Source organism: Boleophthalmus pectinirostris, unplaced genomic scaffold (genome assembly GCF_026225935.1).
Source record: "Boleophthalmus pectinirostris isolate CB_2022bp ecotype Guang Dong unplaced genomic scaffold, ASM2622593v1 HiC_scaffold_7, whole genome shotgun sequence".
NCBI lineage: Eukaryota > Metazoa > Chordata > Actinopteri > Gobiiformes > Gobiidae > Boleophthalmus > Boleophthalmus pectinirostris.
The window spans coordinates 23,350,365-23,376,543 of NW_026571473.1; the positions used below are offsets into that span (position 1 = coordinate 23,350,365).

The following is a 26,179-nucleotide window of genomic DNA, read 5'->3' on the forward strand; positions in this document are numbered from 1 at the left end:
CAACTCAGTCTTTGAGCTGAAAGTGAGAAGGTTACCACATAGACTCAGCTTTGCTACTTCATGTAATGACAACAATGAATCTTTTGTGTCCCGTGGACTGAAAATGAGAGGGTAGTTGAGCATGTGTGTGTTTTGGAGAGATAAATGGGGGCCCATTGGAGAAGAAAAGGGTCACCTAAGCTAATGCAAGAGTATTTTTGGACTTGCTCTGATCCAGTTTTTCTGACTGTGACCTAAATACAAATCTTCTTTTGGTGTCAGTAAATATTATCGCCATTTGAATAAAAATCATGTCATTCTCATCATTTTATTTGTGCCAAAGTCTGTCAAAGAAAAGTAGAATTTTGACAGTGGAAACGCACTGACAAGTTTAATTTTGCATTGCTTGCTTTATAATTACACTTTATTATAACTGCACTTTAATTAATCTTAATAAAGCATGAAGAAGTACTTAATTAATTAACTGTTTAAAAATGATTTGTTAAGAATGATTCAGGCTTAGGATTAGCACTTAGGGTGTTAATTAAGTAGTTAGCGTGAATCTTTCTGAATGTTTGCTTTATTTATTATTCATTTTATTTATTAAATGTAGTTATTATAAAGTCTTTACATTCACCTATTCACATATTTGAAATTATTTAACCCACAACATTTTATGATATGTCCTCCATGTTTGTTGCCTGCAAAACACACACTTCTTCAACACTTTACAAAGATGTGGGTTTGGTGAAAGGGGCATGATTGACAGCTGGATTAGCATCAGAAACACGCATGGTCCATCCATATCAGAAAAAAAATCACAGGGGAGTGAAAGACATTGAGTATCTCTGCAGAATCTATGAGCGAAGCATTAAACTGGTGAGATAAATCTGATCTTTTTTGTACATTTACCATTTATAATTTTGCTGCTATTATATTTATTGTGATGTGTGAGCTACTGTGTCCAAATAAATTCTCTTGTGGATCAATTAAGTTTGTCTAAGTTTAAGTCTAAATCCTAGTTGGCCAATGAGCTTCTTCATTTCACGTGTCACTGAAAATAAAAACAAATCTGATTGTATGATGACATTAGGTCAGGTTTGAGACACAACAGAGGGTGTGGAGACTAGACAGTTTTTAATCTGCAGTGGATAAAAATTTGGAGAGCTATCATTCTGGATTTGTTAGGCAGCCATGTTTGGTCTGTTGTGCCAAATTGTTACCTGTATGATAACAAAGCTAAACTTGAGTCCTTCACAATTCCTCAATTATATTTTTGTGCACAAAGAAGCACCAAAAAAACCCAAAACATTTTCTAATCTTTGAATAAACCTTCTCAACTCGAAATAAACAGGAAGACCAATGCCTACTACCATTCATTATCCATTTACAGTCTCTTCCCGTCTTGTTAGTCCCTATTGATATCCCAGGCTCTCTGTGCCATTACCCAGCATGCCCTGCTCTGATGTTTACAGGAGCTGGTCCACTGTAAACAGGTAACCACATGAGTCCCATCAGAACATCCTGTGCTCAACATTAGCCAAAACTCCTCCATGTGCTGCCAATAAGTCATTTCCATTCTGTTTGGACTGTTCCATGTCCAAAGCCCATTTCTCCTGCTTGCCACATTGATACATTATTTTAAGTCAGGCTGTGTTTGAGTTCCCTGGGGTCAAACACACACTCCAGGGCTGTTCCTGACGAATGATGCTTCGGTGTGGGGTACACTGTGTTTCTGTACTGTCAAGATGAATCACACTACCTGTAGTTTTCCACATGATCTTGCATTCTATTGAGGAACAGAAAAAGGTGGATCAAAATAGACACTAAAAGCTTTATAATTAAGACTCAATTGTCCGTGTCTACAGTCGGTGTCTCTTGGTTAAGCCTGCCAGAAAAATCCATGAGTGGTGAGGTAAAAGTCTTGTTGTTATAGTGAGGACATAACACAAATTTGCAGTACATTCTTTTGAGGAACAGAAAGCATAATTTTCACATTTTCAAATCACGCAAACTGGCATTTTATCGACAGGAAGTCATTGGTGGTCATGGACACCAGTTTGTTTTCTTCAGATAAGACATCCAGACCCGGAAAACTGAGTAGTATTATTGTTTCCATAGGTCTATTTTAGCCACGCTATTAGATCTGTTATGCGACAAAGCAGACTGAGGTAAGACATGTTTGAAAGATCACTATAATAAACATGAGAACCACTCAGCTGTGCCTACTACTCTTTAAACATACACTTCGAAAACAGAAATTATGAAGAGGTTTTTTGGCAATATTGCTGCTCTGTGTGATGTATTATGACAAAATGACTAGATAGACATAGACTTAGACTAACATTATTGATCCACAAGGGGAATTATTTGGACACATTTCACACAATACAATATATATCATAATAACTAAGAGCAAAAATATAAATTGTAATAATAAGGGATGTAACAATATCCTAGTCTCACAATACAATATCGTCACAGTATGAACCTCACGATACAATATTTATTACAATATTGTGGGAAAGCTCATGATATGATGGGGAAGCTCACGATTAGGGATGTAACAATATCCAAATCTCTCTGTACGATATTTTCACAATATACATCTCATGGTACGATATTTATTGTGATATTTTGTGGAGGCAAATAAAACTGTGAATATAAAATGCCTTGACAAGACTTAATCCAAAGAACTAAGACTTAAATTTCTTCTTAAATTAGATTTCATGTTGTAGTCTACATTGAGTTCTTTTTTTAGTTATTGCTCCACCATAACTCTTAATTTAAGCAAAGAGACTTGTAATTCGATATATTGTGATGGTCCACGATATTATTGTGAGAACTCTGATGATACGATATCACAATATTTCAGTTATTGTTACATCCCTAATACATCCATACATTCAAAGTAAGTAGCAAAAATAACAAGAGACTGTCAAGTAAGGCATAATTATATAATGTGACTTTATTTTTGCAAGTGTATTCAGATTCCCTTTTGTATTTCTATTTAATTTTTTTAGACAGCAAAAATGTTCTTCTTATGTAACTAGGAGAAGTTATCTGTAATTCATATAATTATAATATTTGCTGTCATTCAATAAGCACTCACTTCGGCTTCACCTTCACCTTTCACACACTTGTGATTGAGCGCAATCTTCTTTATCTATAGTATATAATTCTAAAGTTTGCTTGTCATTATATCCTTGAAGATAAGAAATCTTGCAGACAAATTTGTTTTCATGAAGATCTTTTTATCTGCTCTATGTGGGTGCCAGTTGCTGCAGCCCATTCAGACCAGAACCACTCACTAGCTTCTTCCTCTCTTCCTCTCTAATAACTCACTTCACTAATAATAACTCACTTCAACAATAATAACTCACTTCAACAATGCTTTGCACTTCTAGTTTTGCACAAATATATTCTTGTATATTGTGTACTTTGTATTCATATGCAGTCAAAGTATCAGGATTATATGTTCACTGACAATATAAAAATAAATGAATTACTACAGCCATAAATGTGTGTCTGTATCTTTGCACCAAACCCTTTCCACTTTTCTGAAATCCTTACCAACATTTATTACAATATCACTGAAGTACCTCCACCAAGCAACCAACCATCAGTCTGGACAACTCTGCAGCCAGGAAAATGCCTCTAAGCCAGTATAATAATCAACACAAATGCCCCTATGAGCCTGCTGGGATTTACATATTCCGAATACTATTGTTGTTGTGCGGAAACAACTGTCAAACTCATTCACTTTGTAGTGGCAAAAGTATAAAATTGCTTTTAGTTCCCCAGAAAGCGACTGTTACTGGAATTCTTTTCTTTGATTTCAAATGTTGTTAGTTGCATTGTTAGTCAACCTTGTGTGCTAAGAAATTCAGTATTATTGTGTTTGTTTTTTAAGTCGAGCAAAGACAGGATGTGGGTTGTTGATTAGATTGACAAAAGAAAAGGCTTCCCGTTTAGTTCAACCACATTGATTACAGAAACACAAAATATAAAGGTTTTTTTTTTTCTTAAGAGTGGAGCAATACGTTCTTACATAATAGTTAAGGAAGTAATGGATTTGTCTGAAATCTGAAAAGAAAAAAACCTTGGGTCAAAACACTGACTTTCTGCATGTATTTGGAACTCTTAGTTTGTTGTTTTCCATTAACTATTATCTAACTATTAATGACAAGAATATACTACAACTGCTGGCCATAAATTCATGATTTAATTCATTAGGAAAATGCCCTGGAACAACACAGTCTCATAATAATTCCTATTGTGAACATGGTGACGATAGATTTACCCCAACTACGCAGGCCATGTGTGAACAAAATTGTGGGAGCCGTGTATTTGAACTATAAACTTATCAGTTAAATAACAATTTTGTCAATTCACTACCAACATTCTAAAGTATAGTTAATGTGAAGAGATGCTACAGTCTTTTCTGTAGTTAATCTTAGCATCCAAGTGGGAAACAGTCAAAGGTATGTGCAATGTTGGTAGTTCGAAACTCTAGTTTATACTACTAATACTTTATGTCTTTGAGTAAGTAACACAGACTCACTCACAATGTGTGGCACCCTAGCCTTAATATTTTTTTTCTTAATCTTATTTGTTTTTATGAAAATTATAACCAAGTATAATATAACATATAATTTCAAACTATTTTCACTATTATTGTTTCATTGTTTAACTTCTTTTCATGCATTTACAGCCGAAATTACACATCCCTTCACAAATAAAATGTAAATCCAGTAGAAACAGCCTATTCAAACAGCAGTACCCCCACAGTCATTATTAACAACCTGAACCGAAATAGAAAGTCATTGTGGGGGCGTGCTTTGTTTAAAGTGCCCACAGTCTCCCAAAACATGTAATCATTTTCCTCACAATCAAAGCTATTGAGAGCCACAACAGCACTGGTCAGCACTTCAGAACCGAAGCATACCTACCTTATCAACAGAGCCCCATCCTCCTCCCCGAGGCCCCAACAGACAAACCAAGCCGGGCTATCTGTAAATCAACAAATACCTTTTCCCCACCTCTCATGGCTTTTGAAGTTTGCCGCTCATATGTTGTTGTCCTTTTTTTGTTTCTGCATTGATAGTGGTCTGGGGATTGTTGTGTAAGCATGAACAAAGGGAGAAGTGAATGGAAGCATCCAGGGGGTATGAGGTGTCCCACAGGGCTCAGCGCAAGGACATTTAACTTTTGAAGACCTCCTCCTAGTCAGCTGTTGTTGTTTTTGTTTATATGGGGATGTTGGGGAGGGTACCTGAGTTATTAGGAATAATAGCAAAGTGGTCCCTCTGAATCACCCCATTGTTTGGACTTGATTAACAGCAGAAAAAAAACAAAAAAACAGACTTCCTCCTATATTTTAGATAATTGCTTCATTGTTAGTACTCTCTTGTTTTTCAATCAACTTTCCCAGAAGTTGCAGTATTGATGAATGTCAAAGAATGGAAATGCTTTTCAAAGTTCAAAGTTGTAGGCTAGTGTTTGTGATATGTTAGGGTATAAAATAAAAAAAAATGTTACATTCAAGTAAAACTAAACCTTACTATAATTTAGTATAGGGTGACCAGATTTTCATAATAAAAAACTGGGACATCCCTGGTTTGGGTTGGTTGATAATAATAAAATTGTGAAACAAGTGCGTAATTAAGGAAAATTGTTATGCAGAGACCATTCATGACAAACATGTGAGCCAGTATAATCACATTTTCTTTGTGTTTTAGCCATTTTTAAGCAGCTTTTCTCTATTTTACCGAAACAAATTACAAAATTACAATACTCCTTTTTACTGCTGGCAGGTTATCAGATTGAACAAAAATAGCAATACCTGGGACATTTCTTGCATTAAACTGGAACAAATCACTGGTTTTGGATAAATCACAGGACACATGGCTCAAAACTGGGAATGTTCCGGGTAAATAGGGGCGTCTAGTCACCCTAGTTTAGTAAAATCAGTAATGTTTTACTTTACCTTTAAACAAATTAATCCTCCTTGATTATGCTGGTTATCTAATAAACAAACTACAATTCCCACAATTCCTTGCTTCGTGTATCTGCAGCTGATTGCTTACGGTTCACCAAAGCTTCATTATTCGTGTTTCTGTATGGTCGTTCAAATCCGTCAATCAAAACTTTAACCTTATGAGCCAATCATATGCCTCGTTTTACTGTAGTGGGCGGGGCATAGTCTCTTCCTCGTCTAGCAGGTTAGCTTGCTTCTCGTTGCTAACAACCTGCTTCCTGTAACTTCGCCTGTCCATTATTCACTCATGTATCGAGTGTTTAGCTGCGGTTTTCTGTGATCAAACTTGCCCGAGGAAGATGCCACCATTCCTGCATTGACTGCACTCCTGTGCTCCGTGCTTGCTTGCTTGCATGGTGTCCGTGTCTTGCTGCTGTCGCCCGGGGTTGTTGCAGTCAGTCTGGCCTGCTGCTGCTGCTGCTGCTGCTGCTGCTGCTGCTGACTGCCTCGGCTGCGAATTAACTTCATTTAATTTCTCGGCGTTACCTTTCCAACCCCGAAATGATGTTTATTTTATGAAGATGGCGGTGAGGGGGACACTGTAAACTAAATGACTGTCCGAAACATCGCATCCATTTGTAATATGGTAAGTTAGCTGCTATCACTCTGCCTGCAGCTATATTGTGTGTGCTTCCCTGGTGTGTAGGTTATGTTAATGTTAAAGTCCTTCCTCCTTGCCCCAGACCGGTAATAGCACTAAACTAACTAGGTATGGCGCTAAATCTTGGTGCACAAAGTCAAAAGTACAACCCTCTCCCCCATTGAACATGTGCGTCTTTCATTCATCATGTTTGAACAGTTCTGCATTATAATGAAGTATAGTGCAGTACAGTACAATACTACAGTACAGTAGAGTAGTCTGTGTAAACAAGATGATAATGGTGAGTGACAGGTGTCAGGCTGCCTGTTGTTTTGATTGTTGCGTAATGGGACTGCGCATGGAGGACATCAACAAGAGAGCACAGATCTGCAGCACTAATCTGTGCTAATGTCGTGTTCAGGGACAGGGTAGGAGTAGGAAACCCAGGCTTTAGTGGCGTGAGCTTAAAACTGGGCTTCTAACTTGAGTCCTTTTATAGTTGCCTCCTCCTACTGCTTCACTGCACTGACAGATGGCAGTGTGACTTGCAAACTGTTATATGCAAGAGTAGATTCATTGTCATTATTATGTATGTAGTGGGTTAAATATGCATTATTATTGTAGGCATTTTTAAGTGTGTGTGACCTTCACTTATTTGTGCACAATTTTCATTGTTGGAGATAATGTTGTGTTCAGATTTGGATCCATAACTACTCTTATTTTAGTCTTGCTTTTGTGCAGGCTGGTTTTGTCCAAGTTGAGATTTACTGTACTCTCGGCATTAGTTTAATAAAACGGTTGAAATTGACACACTGAAATACTGATATATGAATGATGCATAAGCACATTCCTTTCCCTGATCTTCCCCTGAATACCAAAATACCATAGTATAAAGCAAGATGAGCATCAGATTTTCTTCTTGAGTATTGCTAACTTTAATAAGTGCACATTTACGCATACGGACAGCAATAGCTCAGTTGGTAGAGCGTTTGTCCACTGAGAGTGGCGGTTTGAATCACGCTCTCAACATAAAAAACATAATTGGTAGAGCGGTCAGATCTACTGACCCAGGGTCTGGCAGTGTGATTCTAGCTTCCACGTATGAATGCTGTCGTTGTGTCCCTGGGCAAGACACTTAACCCAGCTCGCCCCTAGTGTCTGCGTACACTGGTGTGTGAATGTTTGTGTAAATGGGTGAGTGGTTTCTCGTTGTAAAGTGCCTTGAAGGTGGAAAAGCACTATATAAAATTGTGGCCATTTACCATATTTACTTACATTAAGTTTCCCATGCACGAGTATTCACACAGTGTTGCCAGTGTTTGAAAGTATTTACATTTTCAGCATACCTGTCAGTAATTGTTTTGAAATACTGTGTCAAGGTAGAGAGTGTTGAGAATAGTTTTAATTGGAAAGATTGTGGGAAAAAAAAACAACTTTAAAGTTGGTCAAGGATATGCATTGAGCATGAGTGGCAGAGGGTTTAATTATTTCAGGTGAACAATGACTCTGCATTCTTCATAGCAGAGGGACTGAAAATAGGCTACGGAACTTCTGATACACGAGAATCTTCTGTTTTCATAGTTTTGCTTTGGTTATAGATTCTGTTTGAACTTTTTACAGCTTAGACCTAGTTTTCGATGGGGTCTAATGCTACTGATTCAGATTTGGCTTTGTACCTGTGTTTTTACAAAATGTGGGATGAGAACCCTATGCTCCCTATTCAGCAGTCTCTAGTTGTGATTTAGTTCAGTTTAAAGCCAGTTTTAAAGTTGAATAGGCAGCTGTTAAATTCTAGTTTAGACTTTATTTAAGGTAGAGGTGTTAGCCCGGGATTCGTTCTTTAGTTGCACCCTGGACTGTTTAATTCTTGGTGTGGTTTTGAAATTAAGATCTGGTTTCATTTTAATTTTACTTATGCCGTGGGTGGTTTAATGTTAATGTTTAATGTTATGTTAGTTTAGAATTGGACTGGAATTTATTCCATGCTTTTTTTATTATTATTTGATTTTTCACACTAAGTTCAGACCAAATTCTACAAATTGAAATCAACACAATCTGATCCTCCCATACATCCTGGATTTTTTGCTTTGCTCTTAGTTCATTTTATAATATTTTATAGAAGTATCAGGTCGGGACTTGGTATCGGCAGATACTCAAAATCAAAGGACTCGGACTCGGGCTCGGGGGCAAAAAAATGTGATTGGGACATCCCTAAACAATATATCCTGTTGCTTGGAGTGCTTTATAATGTATTTATTGACCTGTCTTCTATAGACACTGTATGAAATGTGCTGCAGCCTTTGTGCGACTGGAAGTAGACTTTGGACAAAGAGGGATTTGCTTTGACGGAGAGAAATGAGTGAAAACTCTCCTCATTCCAAATGATCGCAGCGAACAACAAAGCCTGGCTTGATGTGAGCAGCTTTGAGCTCAGAGCAGTGCAGGAGATAAGTGGTCCACTCTGGGGGCTTGTTGATGTGACAGGATGAGGATGAGCCCTTTTAGAGTGCGCCCCTGTTTTATTTTACATCTGACAAGAAGTTATTTGGATGACAGCTTTTACACTGGAGACAAACTGCACCATTCTTTTAGTAGGAAACTTGAGACCCCAAACACATTATTGGAGAGTGATTTTTTATTTTTTTTAATCAGTTGAGTAGAATTTAAAAACATTGTATTCTGTTAATGCTCAAGACAAAAACAGTGTAGCAATAGTTTTCACACAGGGTTGAGGGTGAATATCATGTTTACTATTGATAATAAAAGTATGTAAAATTATTGCACAAAGAACTGATTTAAAAAAAAGCTTTAGGTAGGCTTAAAACAGATGTAATACACTGTAAATGGACACAATACTTGTTTAGCAAATGTGCAGTGAACACCTTTAGTGGCAGTTAAACATTTCACTTTAGGGTCCAGTATGACAAAAGCAGCTTGTTGTGTTATATTTCAGAACTCATCTTTTAATATTTAGTAGAGCCCGACCGATATGGATTTTGCTGTGGCCGATATGAAACCGATATAATGGGAGTTGGAGCTGCCGATAGCCGATATAATCACCGATATATTTAGTGATGTAAAAATTCACTGTAAATGTTGAATTGTTTAAAAAACATAGGTTTGGCTCTGGTGGATTTTAAATTGGGTTTATTTAGGCAACATTTATTGTTATTCTGCCTCTTTACATCATATTTACAGACAGTAGGTTGGCTTAATGGCATTTTTGCATCACATTCTAGACACTAGTGATGGGTATTCCAGTTCTTTTTAGAGAACCGGCTCTTTTGACTCGGCTCACTAAAAGCTGCTGGTTCTTTTGGCTCCCAAGCAGCTCTTCAGATTGTAGCACGTCTAAAGCAGGACTGAATCAGGACTGAACCAGGTCTAAACCAGGACTGAAAAAGGACTAAACCGGGACTTATTTATTTTATACTAAACTACAGCCAAATATGCTCGTTTTTGTTTTTTTTTGTTTTTTTGTTTGTTTGTTTGTTTTTTTAATTTATCCTATGTACACGCAAATTTCTCAAAGTTTCGCTTTCAGCAGCTGCCGCTGTCAAACTACGAGTCTGCACACGGCGTGAAGAGAAAAACAGTGAGAGAAACAGAAAACACGGCTCCTAATAAGGATCAGGCTCCCGTCGTTCGCTTCGAAGAGCCGGATCTAAGAGTAATTTCGTTCACGACCGACCCATACCTAGAAACTAGCGCTATTAGCCTTTAGCCGTAAATACGTGCGCGCCGCGGTAATTAATTATATTCGCAGATGTCATAATTCACACGTCTATTCACAGCTCATTTACATATCAATGCAGGTCCAGTAACAAATATACGGCCAATATAATCACTTTAATAGACCAATAGAAAACAGCCTGTTTATGTGCGGGAGCTACAGCAGCTAACCCATAACAAATGACCAAAACTAGCTTCAAAGTCGATGTATTTCCAACACTCACCGCTCATACAGGCTCCTCCTCACATCACAAGTCTGCACTAATAAATGTCCTTTTAATCCAGACTCAAACCGATTGTCCGTAAAAAGAATATAATCTCAGTGTTGCGCACTGCTGCGGGTGTAAACAAACACACATGAGTGATGCGACTGTGGTGTGTTCAGGGACAGTACGGACACACACACAGACAAATGACTCCACAGATAAATACTGATGCGGAGTCACATATTTGGACATTTATCTGTCTGTAAATTGGATTAAATGAACAGAACGTAGAGAGTCTAAGATTTTTAACGAGATATCACATGCCCACGTGAAATATCGGCCCCTATCAGCAAGCATATCGGCCGATAGCCGATATGCCTCCAGGTCTCCATACCGGCCCATAATATCGGCCAACCGATATATCGTCGGGCTCTAATATTTAGTTATTTTTTCATTGTGCTGATGTGCTCCCAAGTTGTCTGTAGAATTTTCTAATCAACACTTTTCAATGTGCTGTAATATTCACAAACAGACAGGTCATGTTTTTAACCTAGATTGACATCTGTTTTCCCCTCACTGTTTTGTCTCAGGGCACCAATGCCTCTGCTCTGGAGAAAGACATCGGCCCGGAGCAGTTCCCCATCAATGAACACTACTTCGGATTGGTCAATGTAAGCATCTCCTAATCCCCTCATGCATCCCCACTGAGCCATTCCCAGAAAACACTGGTGTCATTTTTCAAAACAAACGACAAGAACGTGCTCCACGTCTGTCACAACTCGTACAAAACAGCCAGCCCTGGACATGCTGTGCTAGTGTAGTTCAAACTGAAAATGCAAATCAGTAGTTACTTCATCATATTTACATCTGGAGAAAGCCTGATTTGTTACATGTACTTTGCTTTCATGCAGGGTTCAACATTATAATGATCATTCAAAAGCTAGAACATCTTGTTTTGTTATGGCAGTGAGTCTTTTTTTCATACTTGAAACCCATAGAGATACACCAAAGGGCATATTTATTTATTTAGGGACATTGCAATCAGACATTACAGTTACAAAACAGAGCCTGCAGCTTATGTGTTGCAATCAGAAACTAATATCATACATTACAACCAGGGACAAGTGAATTGATAACAAATTGAGTGAAATACTTTATGTTTGGAAATGGATACATTATGATGGCATGTCTGAATCAGAACATGCCTAAACCTACTGTGGAGTTTTCCTGGTCTGCATTGGTCAGTAAATGAGTCAATAAACCATAGACGCACATGTGTAATAGGTTTAAAATGAAAAAAAAAAACAAAAAACAGACCTGGCTTAGTTAGAACTCCTGTTTTGTTATGCATCTTTGCTCCATTTATTTATATCTACAACCATAAAATGTGTGAAATGGTTCAATATGAGTTAATGTCATCCAGTGTAGTGAATAAGTTACAGCTTTTTAGATGGCATACACAATGCATCACAGTCTGTTGCTGTTAGTCTGTTAGTGGCTGCATTGTAGACCTTTAGTCATAAGACAATAATGGACAGGCAATCATAATCTTACATGTCATATTTGATCACCTGATACTTATTGGTTTGTTCTTCTCTGTCCCTCAGTTTGGAAACACATGCTACTGTAACTCAGTGCTGCAGGCGCTGTACTTCTGCAGGCCTTTCCGGGAGAACGTTTTGGCGTACAAAGCTCAGCAGAAGAAGAAGGAGAACCTGCTCACATGCCTGGCCGACCTGTTCCACTCCATCGCCACACAGAAGAAGAAAGTGGGAGTCATACCGCCCAAAAAGTTCATCTCACGGCTGCGCAAAGAGAATGGTAAGGATGGACAGATGTTAAATAGAGCAAAATTAACTCAACATACTTTATACTGGTTATTCCTTCTTCTGTTGGTGCTGTTACATTTATAACCTTATCAATAAAATTAGCATTAGTTTCAGGCTTTGTATCTAGTACCATTATTTGTAAATGTGCTGAAAACTATCACCAAAATGAGCTCAGCAGGTGTTTTTTTTGTGTGTAAGGAGCCAGATTTTCTATTGACTGCATTTCCTGAGTGAAATATCTATCTATATCTGATAATTGATAACTAGCCCCATGAATATGAATAACTAGCCCCATGAACTCACTGTAGTTCAACAAATCTTCATTTTAACAATATTAATGTAACTGCCGCCCATATGTATTAAATATGATTGGCTTATATAATATTATGGTAATTGGAAACCAAAAAATATTGTGTTTGTGTTTTATATTATGTAAAACAAATTCTATAGTGATGAGGCTTTTGTTTATATGTAAAATTTCAGTATACCTTTTTTTTTTTTTTTTTATCCCCAGAAAAATTTTAATGGACTTTTTGGAAGCTTCATCCACTTTGCCCCACATCCCTTTCGCTCAGTCAGTCTTCCCTCTGTCAATGTTCCGGTGTTGACTTGTACAGCTGCAATGCTCCAAAACAAATGTGGGCCTAGAATAACTCCACTTTGAAGGTCTAAATATGGTTATCATTTTTCAGCTTCACCATTGCATCACACATTAAGCCTGTACCACATGTATCAACAATGAACAGCTATATTAAGTTTTTTTCCTCTGTGGAATTTAAATCAAAATAGTCCAAATATTTTCAGAGCACATTCCTCTCGTGCACTGGACTGCAGGTATGTGTGGAGTCATGGCAGGTGCAATACTCTTTAATAACTACAGTGATTGGTGCATATTTTAATGCAATCATATTAATGCTCTTGGAATATTCTATGTTGTGAAATAGCTTTTGAAAATGTATATTGTCTTTGTGTAAATGCAATCAAAAAAGTAACCGTGCTTCCATAGATTTTTGCCCCTTGTTATATCAGATGTATAATATCAATGTTGAAGCCCACTGTAACATTTAGCTTCTGATTTAGGCACTATATCTTTACAATTGTGGCATACAAATGTTGCATTCATAGAGTTCATGTCACCTCTGTGCGTCTAGTTTTGATCTGGTTTATTTATGTGTTGTCTTCAAATGTGTTTAGATGTTTCTCCATGCTTTGTAGTATTATTTGTAGTATTATCTGCAGTATTGTGAATGTTGGGGTGAAGGGCAGTGCGTGTTGGTGGTAAGGTCACTCGTGCAGTGGACTCGACAGAGACGGTGCCTGTTCTCTCTCGTTTTGAGGCAGCTCTTTATTCGTCTGAACAATGATGTCTGTGTTTGGTTTGGGGCTCTGGTCCACTGCCTCTGCGCTCTCTCTCTTTCTCTCTCCTTTTCTCTATGCTCTCTGTCTCTTTCTGTCTCTCTCTTTCTCTCTCCCCTCTTTGCCACTCTTCTCCTCTTTCACTTTTTACACGGAGGTCCATCAACAAGAGAAGGCTGGTGTTATCTGTGCTGCCAGAGGATAGGGCTTACTGTCGAAACTTTTTAATGGAAATTTGACTTTGCATTAAAAGCACAGTTTAATCTAAGCACACACATAATTGGTTATTTGCTTTGGAATGAATAAAGTCTTTATTTTAGTTCTTTGACATTTTTTGTGACACCACCAAAAACCTTGTTCTTACTGGCACAGCGGTACATGACTGCCTCACATGAAGAAGTGTTGTTTCCCAGACCAGGTGAGACTTTCTGTGTAGAGTTTGCTCCTTCCCCTTAGTTTTACAGACAAAGAATTTCCTGTAGTTCAGGTTTTCACACAATGAAAAAAAAACACACAGTTGCCCAACATTACAGTTTGGTACTTCTAATCAAGGTTAAGGTGGTCAGTTTTAGCCCTGATTCTTCACGTTACAATTAATGAAACCTTTAAGCCTGAATGTGTCTAAAGTTACTGATTTGGGGAGCAAATCCAAACCTTTGACCTACTTTTTAAATTAGAATGTTCTTTGCAGTGACAAAAATCATGAGTTTGAATTTTGTCGCCTCAGATTAATTTTCTTCTCTTTTTTTTTCTTTTAATTATCCATTTAAATTTAATCACTGCCCATTTGTTCCACCTCTTAGTAATCCCATTTGAAGCTCAGAATTAGGTTAGTTTGGTTTTGTCTGTGACTTTCTTTCCTGAAAACGAGTTCTAAGTTTTAAAGGTGCATTGTGTAACTTTTCTGGTGGAGGGTCCATCAAATACTTTTTTCGATGGAGATGTTATTGCTTTGTCTGGGATGTTTCAGAGTATGGCATTAAACCTCTGTCTTCATGGAGACCAAACCAGACCAAGTTACAAGTCAAATCTGTGGAGAGGCGACCCCACTCAGTCAGAATGCCTGTTTGTCTAAATATTTTTGAGCTATAAAACCATCTGTAATTGAATAAATGTAAAGTTGACCTGTTTAATTATCGTACTGTGGAACATTTCAAGCAGAGCAGTGACATATCCATAGAAACAAGCAGGTGACAGACTCTCAACCAAAAGGTTACATAGTGTGCCTTTATAGAAGACTATTGGCTGTGGGATCGATGACTTCTTGTGGCCCAAAACCTGCTGTTCCAAAAACCGCTGTCATAAAGTAAGCCACATGGTTACAGTGACATTGGAATGACACTGCTGTAGGACTGGTTTCATAAGAGCTCATTTAATCATAGTATTTCTTCACTGAAAGAAGAGCAGAGTGGCAGTGGTCTGTTCTTTCCATTAGCCCATCTGTCGAGTGCATTTACTGTGATGTCGTCTGAAAAGTTTTGTAATACATTTCCAAGTAGCCTTCTGTTGATTTTTGTGACGCATTGCTTCAGTGATGTTGTGCTATACCAAAATAAACACATTTATATTGGCATAATCTTGTCATATTAATCAGTATTGTGGAGTTTTGTTAATTTTTTATGAAAAAACAAAACTATTTTCTCATTGATTTTTCATGATCAGAGGCTTGACTTTGAATTTCTCTTCCCAGATTTGTTTGATAATTACATGCAGCAGGACGCCCATGAGTTCCTGAACTACCTCCTAAACACAGTGGCGGACATCCTGCAGGAGGAGAAGAAGCAGGAGAAACAAAATGGACGCCTTAAGAACAACGGCACAGCAGTCACCACGGCAACAGAACCCGACTCCGAGAACAAGACCGAGCCCACCTGGGTCCACGACATCTTCCAGGGCACGCTGACCAATGAGACACGCTGCCTCAACTGTGAGACGGTGGGTGCAAGTACTTTGTTTTTTTTTGGACCAACAGCAGAACTGGATTTATAAGCAGAAAATCTGAAATGAATGAAGCACGTTTAAATGTTTTTGTTGTTACATGACACGTTTGATCAAATTACAATATCTGATGCTCGTATAAATAATACAAATTATAGAGTAGACAAATGTCTATAACAGTGGTTATACTACCACCAAAAAAAGATTTGCCTTTCCACCAGAGTACTACCAGATCTAAATCTGGTATATAACAGGACTATTCCAGGTCTAATCTAGGGATAACCCAGTTCTAAAAGTGGACTACAGCATTGTCACCATAGTTATAAACAAGAAATTATCCAAAGGAGGACAAAAAAGTGAATAAAATGATTTCTAAATTAGGTAAACCCATATAATGAAGTGGTACATGTGCCACAGTTTGAGAATATAATATATCAAATGCCTGTCAAGTAATCCAGATGAGCCAACTGAGGTGGCTCGGGCATCTGTTCTGGATGCCTCCTGGACTCCTGTTCCGGCCATGTCCCATCACGAGGAGGCCCCGGGGAAGACCCAGGGCTTGCTGGGGGGGCTATGTCTCTTGGCTGGCCTGGGAACACCCAGGGATCCCATGGAAGAGTTGGATCAAGTGTGCACTGAAAGGGAAGTCTGGACCTCTCTACTCAGACTAGTGCCTCCACAACCCTGTCCCTGATAAAGCTGACAAAAATGGATGGATGGATTTGAATAGCTTCTGAACACTTAGGACTCTGATGGACTTAACACTTGATTCTCAATATCAATCTCAATACCCTGTTAAATAAAAACACTGTGCAGAGAATGGAATGTTAAAGTAGTATTTTCATTAATGTGATTAAAAACAAGTGGTCTTATACTTATTTTGATATAAATCAAGACTATTCTGAAACCTCAAACCCGAAAAAGAGTGAACAGAATAGATGATTATTCTTGATATTTTTACTAAGCCACAATTTGACACAGAATCCATCCTCAGAGCTCCTTGTTTACGTCAGGTCAGTAGGAGCTTTTGTCCTCAGATGACAGAGGGACCGGTTGCCCTGAACAACCTCTGAAATCACCACCGCTGTCCGTATAAAATTGCATTGTGTTTGTGTGTTAGCTTGTGTGGGCGCTGGTCTCTCCTCTCTGAGTCAGTAAATTGGTGTGTTTGCATGTGAAGATTACTAACGTGTTCATGGCCAATCAGCCTCTCACAGTAGGGTCTCTCTATTTGTGAAGCTGACAGGTGACTTAAGCTCCCGTATCACCACCTGTTCACTCAGACAGTATTCAAACTGAGTGGGAATTTGGCACAAATCAGCCTTTGTCATGAAAGAACTCTTTCTCTGACTTTTAATGTGAAACATGACTAATACTAATACTAGTGCTGTCATGCGATTAAAAAAATTGAGAGATTAATTAATTATGATCTGTAATTAATTAATCTAATTAATCTCATTTTAATCTCACCTGAAAATTGCTGAGAAATGCCTTCAATTTGAGGTATTTTCATTTAAATTCATTATTACATTATTGTGGCAGATCAAAAGCCTGATATAGAACAAAAAAAGTGACTTTATAAAGTCATTTATTGTTTAACAAATCTCTCCAAATTGGCTGTTGAGTCCAAGTCTCCATGAATAAGAAACTGTTTGCTGTAAAGTAGCAAAGACGAGGAAATCTGAACATAATAACTTTTGTCTACTTAAAGACAATAAAAAGTCCAGTCTTTCCTTAACCATATTAAAAATATCATTGATAGAGAAATGCTTTATATATGAGTCGTGGTTTAGACCTGCTTTAGTCCTACTTTAGTCCTAGTTTAGTCCTGAAATGGATTAATCCTGGTTTTAGTCCTGGTGTTAGTTCTGGTTTAGTCCTGGTTTAGACCTGGTTTAGACCTGGTTTTAGTTCTGGTTTTAGTTCTGGTTTAGACCTGGTTTAGACCTGGTTTTAGTTCTGGTTTAGTCCTGGTTTAGACCTGGTTTAGACCTGGTTTTAGTTCTGGTTTAGTCCTGGTTTAGTCCTGGACTGGATTAGTTCTGGTTTAGAGGCGCACAGGAGGAAGCGCGGTTTACGTAGCGTACGCGAGAAAACACGATCCACACACGGCTCACGGGAGCACGTCGGTGTCCGCGCATTAACTACGGAAGGAAACGTGGTCTGCGCGTTCTCAGGTTAATGACGATGATGAAGGTGCGTGTTTGTGTGTATTTGTGTGTGTGTGTGTGTGTGTGTGTGTGTGTATGCGTGTCCCCTCATGTGGCAGGTCACTATAGGACAGTAGTGCAGACATCATGAGTCTATGCAGGTTGTTTTCACCAGTGACATTTAAGTTGTAGGCGATTTTATATTTGTTATTTTCTTTTATATTTCACGTCGGGAGAATAATTTCCAAGACACAAATGTGTTTTTACCTGTGCACTGCTGCCTCTGTTCTACTGGCTCTTCTGACGCCGCCAACGTTAACATGACGTTTACATCGCTTTTACTGCGCGCGTTTTGTGTGGTTTTCCGGCAATGAGTGGAATTACCGAAATAAAAAAATGTATAAATGTGTTTTTTGTGTGTGTGTGTGTGTGTGTGTGTGTGTGTGTGTGTGTGTGTGTGTGTGTGTGTGTGTGTGTGTGTGTGTGTGTGTGTGTGTGTGTGTGTGTGTGTGTGTGTGTGTGTGTGTGTGTGTGTGTGTGTGTGTGTGTGTGTGTGTGTGTGTGTGTGTGTGTGTGTGTGTGTGTGTGTGTGTGTGTGTGTGTGTGTGTGTGTGTGTGTGTGTGTGTGTGCTGTTGTCCCAACAACACATAAAAACAGGTTTTATAATAAAGCAACTCACATACAGAAACAGTAAAGTTAGCGATTAAAAATGAGATTAACGCGATTAAAAAACATAACGCGCTAAATATGACTGTAATTAATTAATCGCAATTAACGCGATAATTTGACACCCCTAACTAATACACTGTAATTATATCAGTAGGAGCAGAAAACTGGCTACTATCTCCTTTAGATTACTGTAGTTTTATTGGTGATTTTAAAACAAGTTACCAGACAGCTACAGTATTACTTTTATCTGGTTTAATTTTTACTGATTGCTCACGCTGATTGCATTTGAATTTGAGGAAAGTTTTAGTCAGGCATTTAAGGAAAATCAGAAGGAATTCTAAGTGGTAAATTAAGAAATATAGTTCAGATGACATGAGTTATTCACTACAAGTGCGGCACAGTAATGGCAATTTTGGTAACGGTAATGTTTATAAGTAATGGATTCATTATAACACACTTTTGTATTATTGTTTTTTGATATATTTGCAAGGTAGTAATGGCACCTTTCTGTCTCTTTTTTGAGAGACTTGTCTAGTTTTATTGATTCTAAAACAAGTTACCAGACACCCACAGTATTCTGTTTATCTGGTTTATTTTCTTCATACATGCTGCCATTTAAGTATAGTTATTGTCAAAAAACATGATGCACACAGTGTAAATGGAAAGACAGCCATTATGAAAAATGTATACAATTCTCATACAGCACATTCAAGTATTATTTTCTCAACAAAAACGAAAAAATAAATAAATAAAAATAGTACCGGTAATCAGAATTTTCAGTCACGCCTTGTGCTGCATTTCAGTTTATTTGTTTCATTTAATTGAGTTGTACTTTTTGTTAAACATGTTGTGCAGATCATTGCCTGTTTATTTGTTTGATTTAATCTCCTGCATGTGACTAAAGTAATACATTTTGTCTTTTTTTTGTTCTCCTCAGGTGAGCAGTAAAGATGAGGATTTCCTGGACCTGTCTGTGGATGTGGAGCAGAACACATCTATTACACACTGTCTCAGGTACTCCCTTCTGTGCTGCTAAAAACCCCATTCCCCATTCTGCTGCAGACAGGTTCCTTTGATTGAACTGAGTGACCGATGCCCCCCGGCGCCTGTCCTTTCCGCCCTCACCCCCCCTTCTCTCTCTCTCTTCCAGGGACTTCAGTAACACAGAGACGCTGTGCAGTGAATACAAATATTACTGTGAGATGTGCTGCAGCAAACAAGAAGCCCAGAAACGGTCAGTGCCAACATTAGTTACACAGCCCTGAGACTATAGACCTCTCTGCATAGATATTGTCCTTTTGAGGTTAATCCAATGATGGTGTGTAGCATGATTTAAACACTGAACCTCATTTCTGACCTGCTTTCTCTTCTCTGTGTTTGCTTTCACCTTCAGGATGCGTGTGAAGAAGTTGCCCATGATCCTGGCCCTCCATCTGAAAAGGTTTAAGTACATGGAGCAGCTGCACAGATATACAAAGCTCTCGTATCGCGTGGTGTTCCCCCTGGAGCTGCGCCTCTTCAACACATCCTCAGACGCCGTGAACCTGGACCGCATGTACGACCTGGTGGCTGTGGTAGTGCACTGTGGCAGGTAAGTCAACATTCATGCCAACAACATAAGGAGATAACGGGTCCAGAAATCACATTTTTAGTGAGTTTTGCTTCAACTTTCAAAATGGAATTATCAAGTCTCAACAAATGTTAAATCTACTGTCAGTCAGTCCATGTCTCTCAGCAGGTTCATACTGATTGCATTTGAATTTGGGGAAAGTTTTAGTCAGGCGTTTAAGGAAAATCAGAAGGAATTCTAAGTGGTAAATTAAGAAATACAGTCTAGATGACATGAGTTATTCACTACAAGTGGGGCACAGTAATGGCAGTTTTGGTAAAAGTTATGGTTATAAGTTATGGTTTCAAATTCGTGTATCATTCATTCATTCGTTTTTCAACATAAAGCCAAAAATCAGAAAATGAAAAAACAACTGCTCATCTTCATTATTTGTCTCCAAAACCAAAATGAAAAAACGGATGATTCCTGTTTCCGTTACTTAAACTGCGATGTCAGACTTTTGCGCCGCATATGGACTGAATCAGGACTAAACCTGGACTACACCGGGACCGAAACCGGGACCGAGACTGGGACCGGGACCGAGACCGGGACCAGGACTGAGACCCAAACCGGAAACAGCCGTTATTTGTTATTTCCATTATTCATTCAAACACAAAATCGAAAACTGAATAAATGAATTGTTATCCGTGTTTTTCATTTTGGTTTTGGAGACAAATAATGAAGAAAATAGTTGTTTTTTCATTTTCTTATTTTTGGTTTTATATTAAAAAACAAATGAATGAATGATACACGGATTGTTTCATTATCACACACCACTTTTGTATTATCGTTTTTTGATATATTTGCCAGCTAGTAATGTCACCTTTCTACGTCTTTTTCGAGAGACTTGTTCTTTAAGTAGAATAGATAAAACCTTCCTTAAGTTGAGTGGGATTTTCCAGGATAATTTCTTTGAATAAAACAACAAACACATGCCCATGACTCCTCTCCTACTCAGAGCAGTGATGGACTCTGTATTAAGAGTAATTGTTGTTTGTTCCCAGCGGTCCAAACAGAGGTCATTACATCACCATAGTGAAGAGTCACGGATTCTGGCTGCTGTTCGACGATGACATTGTGGAGGTGCGTCACTCGGATCACTCTGTTCCCCTCACTCTTCCCCCAATCATCACATTGGACTGACTGTTTTACTCATTAAACCTCTGTTCCTGCCCTCCAGCTGTGAACACTGTCTAACCTGCCCCTGTAATGAACGAATGAATGAATATCTATCCATACTGCTCTTAACTATACTTCTCATCTTCTATAATATACTTAAACTGCATTATACATCTATTGTCGCTATATTTAATGCTCTACTGGCTATATGTATAAGTAGGGATAAAAAAGTGTTTATCTTCATCAGATTACTAGCCAGCATAATGGAATATAGCTTATATACTGTATGTTGCCTTGAATTATTAAAAAGAGCATACAGTACATTGACTATGTGGCTGCGGTAGGCCTTATTTCAGCTCCCTGTTCTTAGCTTCTTGGCTTATATGTTAGGGTGTGAATTGGTTATTTGATTCAGATAATATTTATTTCATTACAGATTTATAATAATTTTTCAGTTGATCTGTTGAATAATTCAATGTACTGTATTTTTTGGACTACAAGTTGCTCCGGATTATAAGTCGCACCAGCCAAAAAATGCGTAATGAAGAAGAAAAAAACATACAAGTCACACTTTTTGGGGGAAATATATTTGATAAAATCAGAGACCAGGAACCAACATTTCATCTTGAAAGGCAAGTCGTAACAAAAAAGAGAGCAACAGGCTGTTAACGTAAGATATGAACAGTTATTCAGATAACTAAGGCATAAACAACAGAACAGAACCAGTTTACCAAACTCTCCATCTCACTCCAAATCACTAAATCCACTGAATTCTTCATCCTCAGTGTCACTTCTGAGCAAATCCGTGACCATCGGAGGTAAACAGAGCACCGCTTCCTCTTCTGCGTAGCTGTCGTCAGACTCAGTATCAGTTCAGTTAGAATTATTCCAGCCTTTCTAAATCCCAACAGGATGGTTTCGGTTGTCACTGAAGTCCAGACTTTGTCGATCCATCCAATGACTTCCAGGAAAGTTGCATGAGGCACCCTCCCAGTTACTGTGAAGCTGTGTTCTCCATCCCCGCTTTCTGCCAATCCCTCACAGGTTTCTCGCTCACTCCAAACTTACTTTATGCTACTCGATTACTGTTTTTGACTGCATATTTCACTACTTGCAGCAGGAGAAATGCGCAGTGGTACAGGAGTAATAGGAGCAGCAGATACTGAGACACAAGCCTAGAGCACCCTCTCGCAACTGTCAGTGTGAAAATTTTAATATATAAGTCACACCGGAGTATAAGTGGCAGGACCACCCAAACATGAAAAAAAGTGTGACTTATAGTTAGAAAAATACGGTATATGGTGTTTGTGGATTTTCAGAATTTAGAGAAAAAGACATAATTATGAGTCTTTGATTTGTTCTGTTAAATTGTGAATTATTGAAACCGGACATCTTTCTCTTGCAGAAAATTGATGCACAGGCCATTGAGGAGTTTTATGGACTCACATCGGACATCTCCAAAAACTCTGAGTCTGGTTACATCCTCTTCTACCAGTCCCGGGAGTGATCGGAGCGGCACAGACAGGACTGAATAGGATTTTTCTATTATACCTTTAGCCCAATAGACCCACCCACACCACCTCCACTGTCTCTGTCTATGGAACGGGTGCCAATCCTTACGTGAGCCCTGAGTGTCGTGAGATCTAAGTTAAATGCGTCTTTAGCCACCTGCATCTGGATTGCACTTTATAACCAAAAGCCCCACCCCCTGATGTAGGCTGATATACAAAGACCACTGTAACAAGTCTATTATGGTTGTGTCTAAATATACTAATGTTTTATTGATGGAACTGTGCAAAAGTTTTGTGAAACAACAGAAAATTTTGTCCAGTACCAGACTAAATGTTCTTTCTGCAGAATTAACACTAAGACTGAAATTTGTGTTGCTGATCTAATACAGAAAGTTTCAAAATACTGCCTATAATTGCAGCCTTTGTTGCTTTCCTTGATTCAATTTATATGTTTGAGATAACTTATTTAGATCTCACTAAAACTTTTGCACAGTATTGTACCTCTCCTAATCTTTCACTAGGGCTAATATCAGTGTCTATTATATGTTTATATGAAGAACACTCAGAAGGTGTACTAAGGAAACCTACCTAAAAAAAAACATTGACCAACACTACAAAATATACCCCTATTTATTTAATCTATTTATTAATGTAAAGTGACTGATTGTTAATGAAGGTATAAATACCGATTTGTTGTAATGTTGCGGTACAAGTGTACACCATACACAAAATATTTCCAAGACTATATAATGAACTTTTTTTATTCATTTCTTAACTTTCATGAATTGGAAAAAATTATAAAAATATATGATTAAAAAGATTCCCACTAGTGGATCATAAACAGCAGTGGCTGGTAAAACATTAATATTTTTGAAATAATTTTTAGTTAGACAAAGGTTAAAGGTGCACTCTGTAACATTTCTAGTGGAGGGTTTCCATGGAAATGCTATTGCTTTGTCTAGAATGTTCCAGAGTATAGATTAAACCTACTTACAGCACTATGCTGCATTACAATTCAGATCTGTGGAGATTCGCCCCCATTCACAGAAGGAATTATTATGTTTTTGAGCAATAGAAACACCCATAATGGATAAATGCTAAATGGATATGTTAAATGTCATCATGGAACATTCCAGGTTAAGCAATAACATCTCCATGGAGACAAACAGTTGTGGCTGACCTTCCACCAGAAAAGTTGCGCATTGCACTTTTTAAAGGGAGCAGTGATTCATTGGTTCAGTTATTTCTGTAGCGTTTTTGTTCATCTCGACACATTTCCAATTTTCTTTAGATTTTTTGCTGTGACTCGTCATCCATCAATGTGGCAATGTTGTGACTGCTTCTGTCGCACAGGCAAGACTGAACACTAAAAAAACATCACAATAGTTTCTCACTGAGACAGATATCCACTACATTTAATTATCGATTGTTGTTTTCGCTGTGGTCCTTCCTTTTGTTTTGCTAAGGCTGCTCCATCACCAGAAGCCCCTATACCTGCTGGGCCTGTCACACAGTCTGGAATATTGTAAGACTTAGTTTAACTATGGTTTGACTCTTAAGTCTTTTTGTCGTTTTCATTTAAAATTATCTAGAAGTGAAATTTAAATATCATGTTTGTTACCTATCATGTTTTCTAGGCTTGTTGCCATGTCTTGTACAATATACGGCTGAAAATAAGAGACCACTGCAAATGTATCTTTCCTTCATTATCAAATCTCTTGTGTCTGTTAAATTCTGCATGTTAAGATATGCTTTCAGTTTTATTTGGAAAAAGTATTCACAAAATTATACCACTGTTAAAATATAATACATTCACCTTTTTGGGATCATATACACTAGTCAGTACAGATTTTCTTCTTGTTTCTTTTTTTAATCCATTACAATCACTATTTTGCAGTGGTCTTTATTCCAGAGCTGTATTTACATTCCTATTTGTGTCATCTCATTGTTTATTAATGGTATGAAAAGGTTTGTTTAGACTAGTGTGTGTCTGTCCTGGTTAAATTAGACTTGAGACGAGAGAGCTCAATGCACTTATTTCTCTTCTATCGAGTCTGTGAAGGGTTATGTGCCAAACCTGATCCAATATTATAACAAAATGTTTTCTTAGTTAAAAAAAAATGCAACCTGTACATATACCATATAACATGGAGGAAATAGGAAAATATTTTTTTAAAGATTTTACTGCTCATTGCAAAGATGTTGGCTCACAGGAACATGTCGATAAATTGGATTACTGTTGAAATAATGCATATTGTGAACTGGTTTAAATCAAAAAGTACATATTTAAGGCTTATTGCAAACAAAAAACATACTAAGTTTAAGGCTGTACTTGATTTAAAGTTGACATACCCAGTGCATTGATTTGTCAACTAAAAGAAGGCATGACATAGCGCTTCAAAAATCTCTTAAAATTAAGTACTTTTAAAAGGTGTAACTTGTATCCATGGAGATGTTATTGTTTTGTCTGGAATGTTACGGAGTATGGCATAAAACCATCTATCTTCCCTATCAATTACAGATGCTTTTATTGGTCAAAAAATACAATGAAAAATGTCTGAATAATTTGACCTCACCTGTTTGTCTTCATGGAGCTTGACAAGTTTAATGCCATATTGTGGAACATTCCAGGCAAAGCAATAACCTCTCCATGGAGAAAATGAGGTGATGGACCTTGAACTAGAAAAGTTACATAGTGCACCTTCAGAAACAAATATTTATACAAAGACATACAAGTCTTCATTATGTATTTATTTATTTATTTTGTAAAACGAATAAGAAAACTCAGTCACTGTCTTCTCCGTTGTGCTATTAGTACAGTAATATCCAGAATTTCTTGACATGTATCTGTAAGCCTTGTTAAGATACTGTGCTGTCAACAATCACAAAATCATTGCTAACATGATGCTAACATAAATACTCAAAAGCAAAATCAGAAATAACGAGGGGATGTTCTTCCATGGAAACATATGCACAAGCCCCCACTATAGGACGCCATTGCCCTCTTTGCATTTTATGTCAATCGAACTGTGATGACAACTGGAAGCTTCTGGGTGGGAGAAAAAAATCTTGAAATGTTGAAAAATTTGGCTGTAAAACTGAAAGTGCACTTTAATATATTGAAGAGCTGCAATGCTTTAACATGAAGAACCACAGTTGGACTAATATGACACGTTTGTTTGGGGCACGTTTGTTTGGGGCTTTCTCTGTTTGTTCAATAATAAAAAAGACCATAAGCTAACATTGTGTGCTTTATGGCTCATGTAGGTGGATGTTATGTGCTAGTCACTTCCTCTATCACATCATTAGGGTGACACTGTTGTCCACAACAGCTTCTGCCAATGAAACAAATTGTCTTAGAATTAAACTACAGCTGTATGTGTCATTGTCGGGGATCTGGGACATCTGGATATGTCACTTCCTGTTTGTTTAACTAAACAAATTATACAAAACTGTCTTA

At 37.8% G+C, this 26,179-nt stretch overlaps 1 protein-coding gene across 1 annotated transcript; it reads left to right on the forward strand.

Moving 5' to 3' along the window:
- The first annotated feature begins 6,235 nt into the window (after positions 1-6,235).
- On the forward strand, positions 6,236-25,899 carry usp46 (ubiquitin specific peptidase 46). The gene is made up of 9 exons (XM_020918855.2): positions 6,236-6,605; positions 11,128-11,208; positions 12,145-12,358; positions 15,413-15,657; positions 19,418-19,494; positions 19,631-19,714; positions 19,874-20,071; positions 21,094-21,172; positions 22,614-25,899. The coding sequence occupies exons 1-9, from the start codon at positions 6,570-6,572 to the stop codon at positions 22,713-22,715; spliced, it is 1,116 nt and encodes a 371-aa protein (XP_020774514.1). The 5' UTR covers positions 6,236-6,569; the 3' UTR covers positions 22,716-25,899.
- The last annotated feature ends 280 nt before the right edge of the window (positions 25,900-26,179 follow it).

Excerpts from the sequence above, each read along its gene's own strand:
- usp46 (XM_020918855.2), top strand. The coding sequence starts at position 6,570 with ATGACTGTCCGAAACATCGCATCCATTTGTAATATG. Across the intron at positions 19,715-19,873 it reads AAACAAGAAGCCCAGAAACG|GATGCGTGTGAAGAAGTTGC; the intron begins GTCAGTGCCAAC and ends TTTCACCTTCAG. Across the intron at positions 20,072-21,093 it reads GTGGTAGTGCACTGTGGCAG|CGGTCCAAACAGAGGTCATT; the intron begins GTAAGTCAACAT and ends GTTTGTTCCCAG.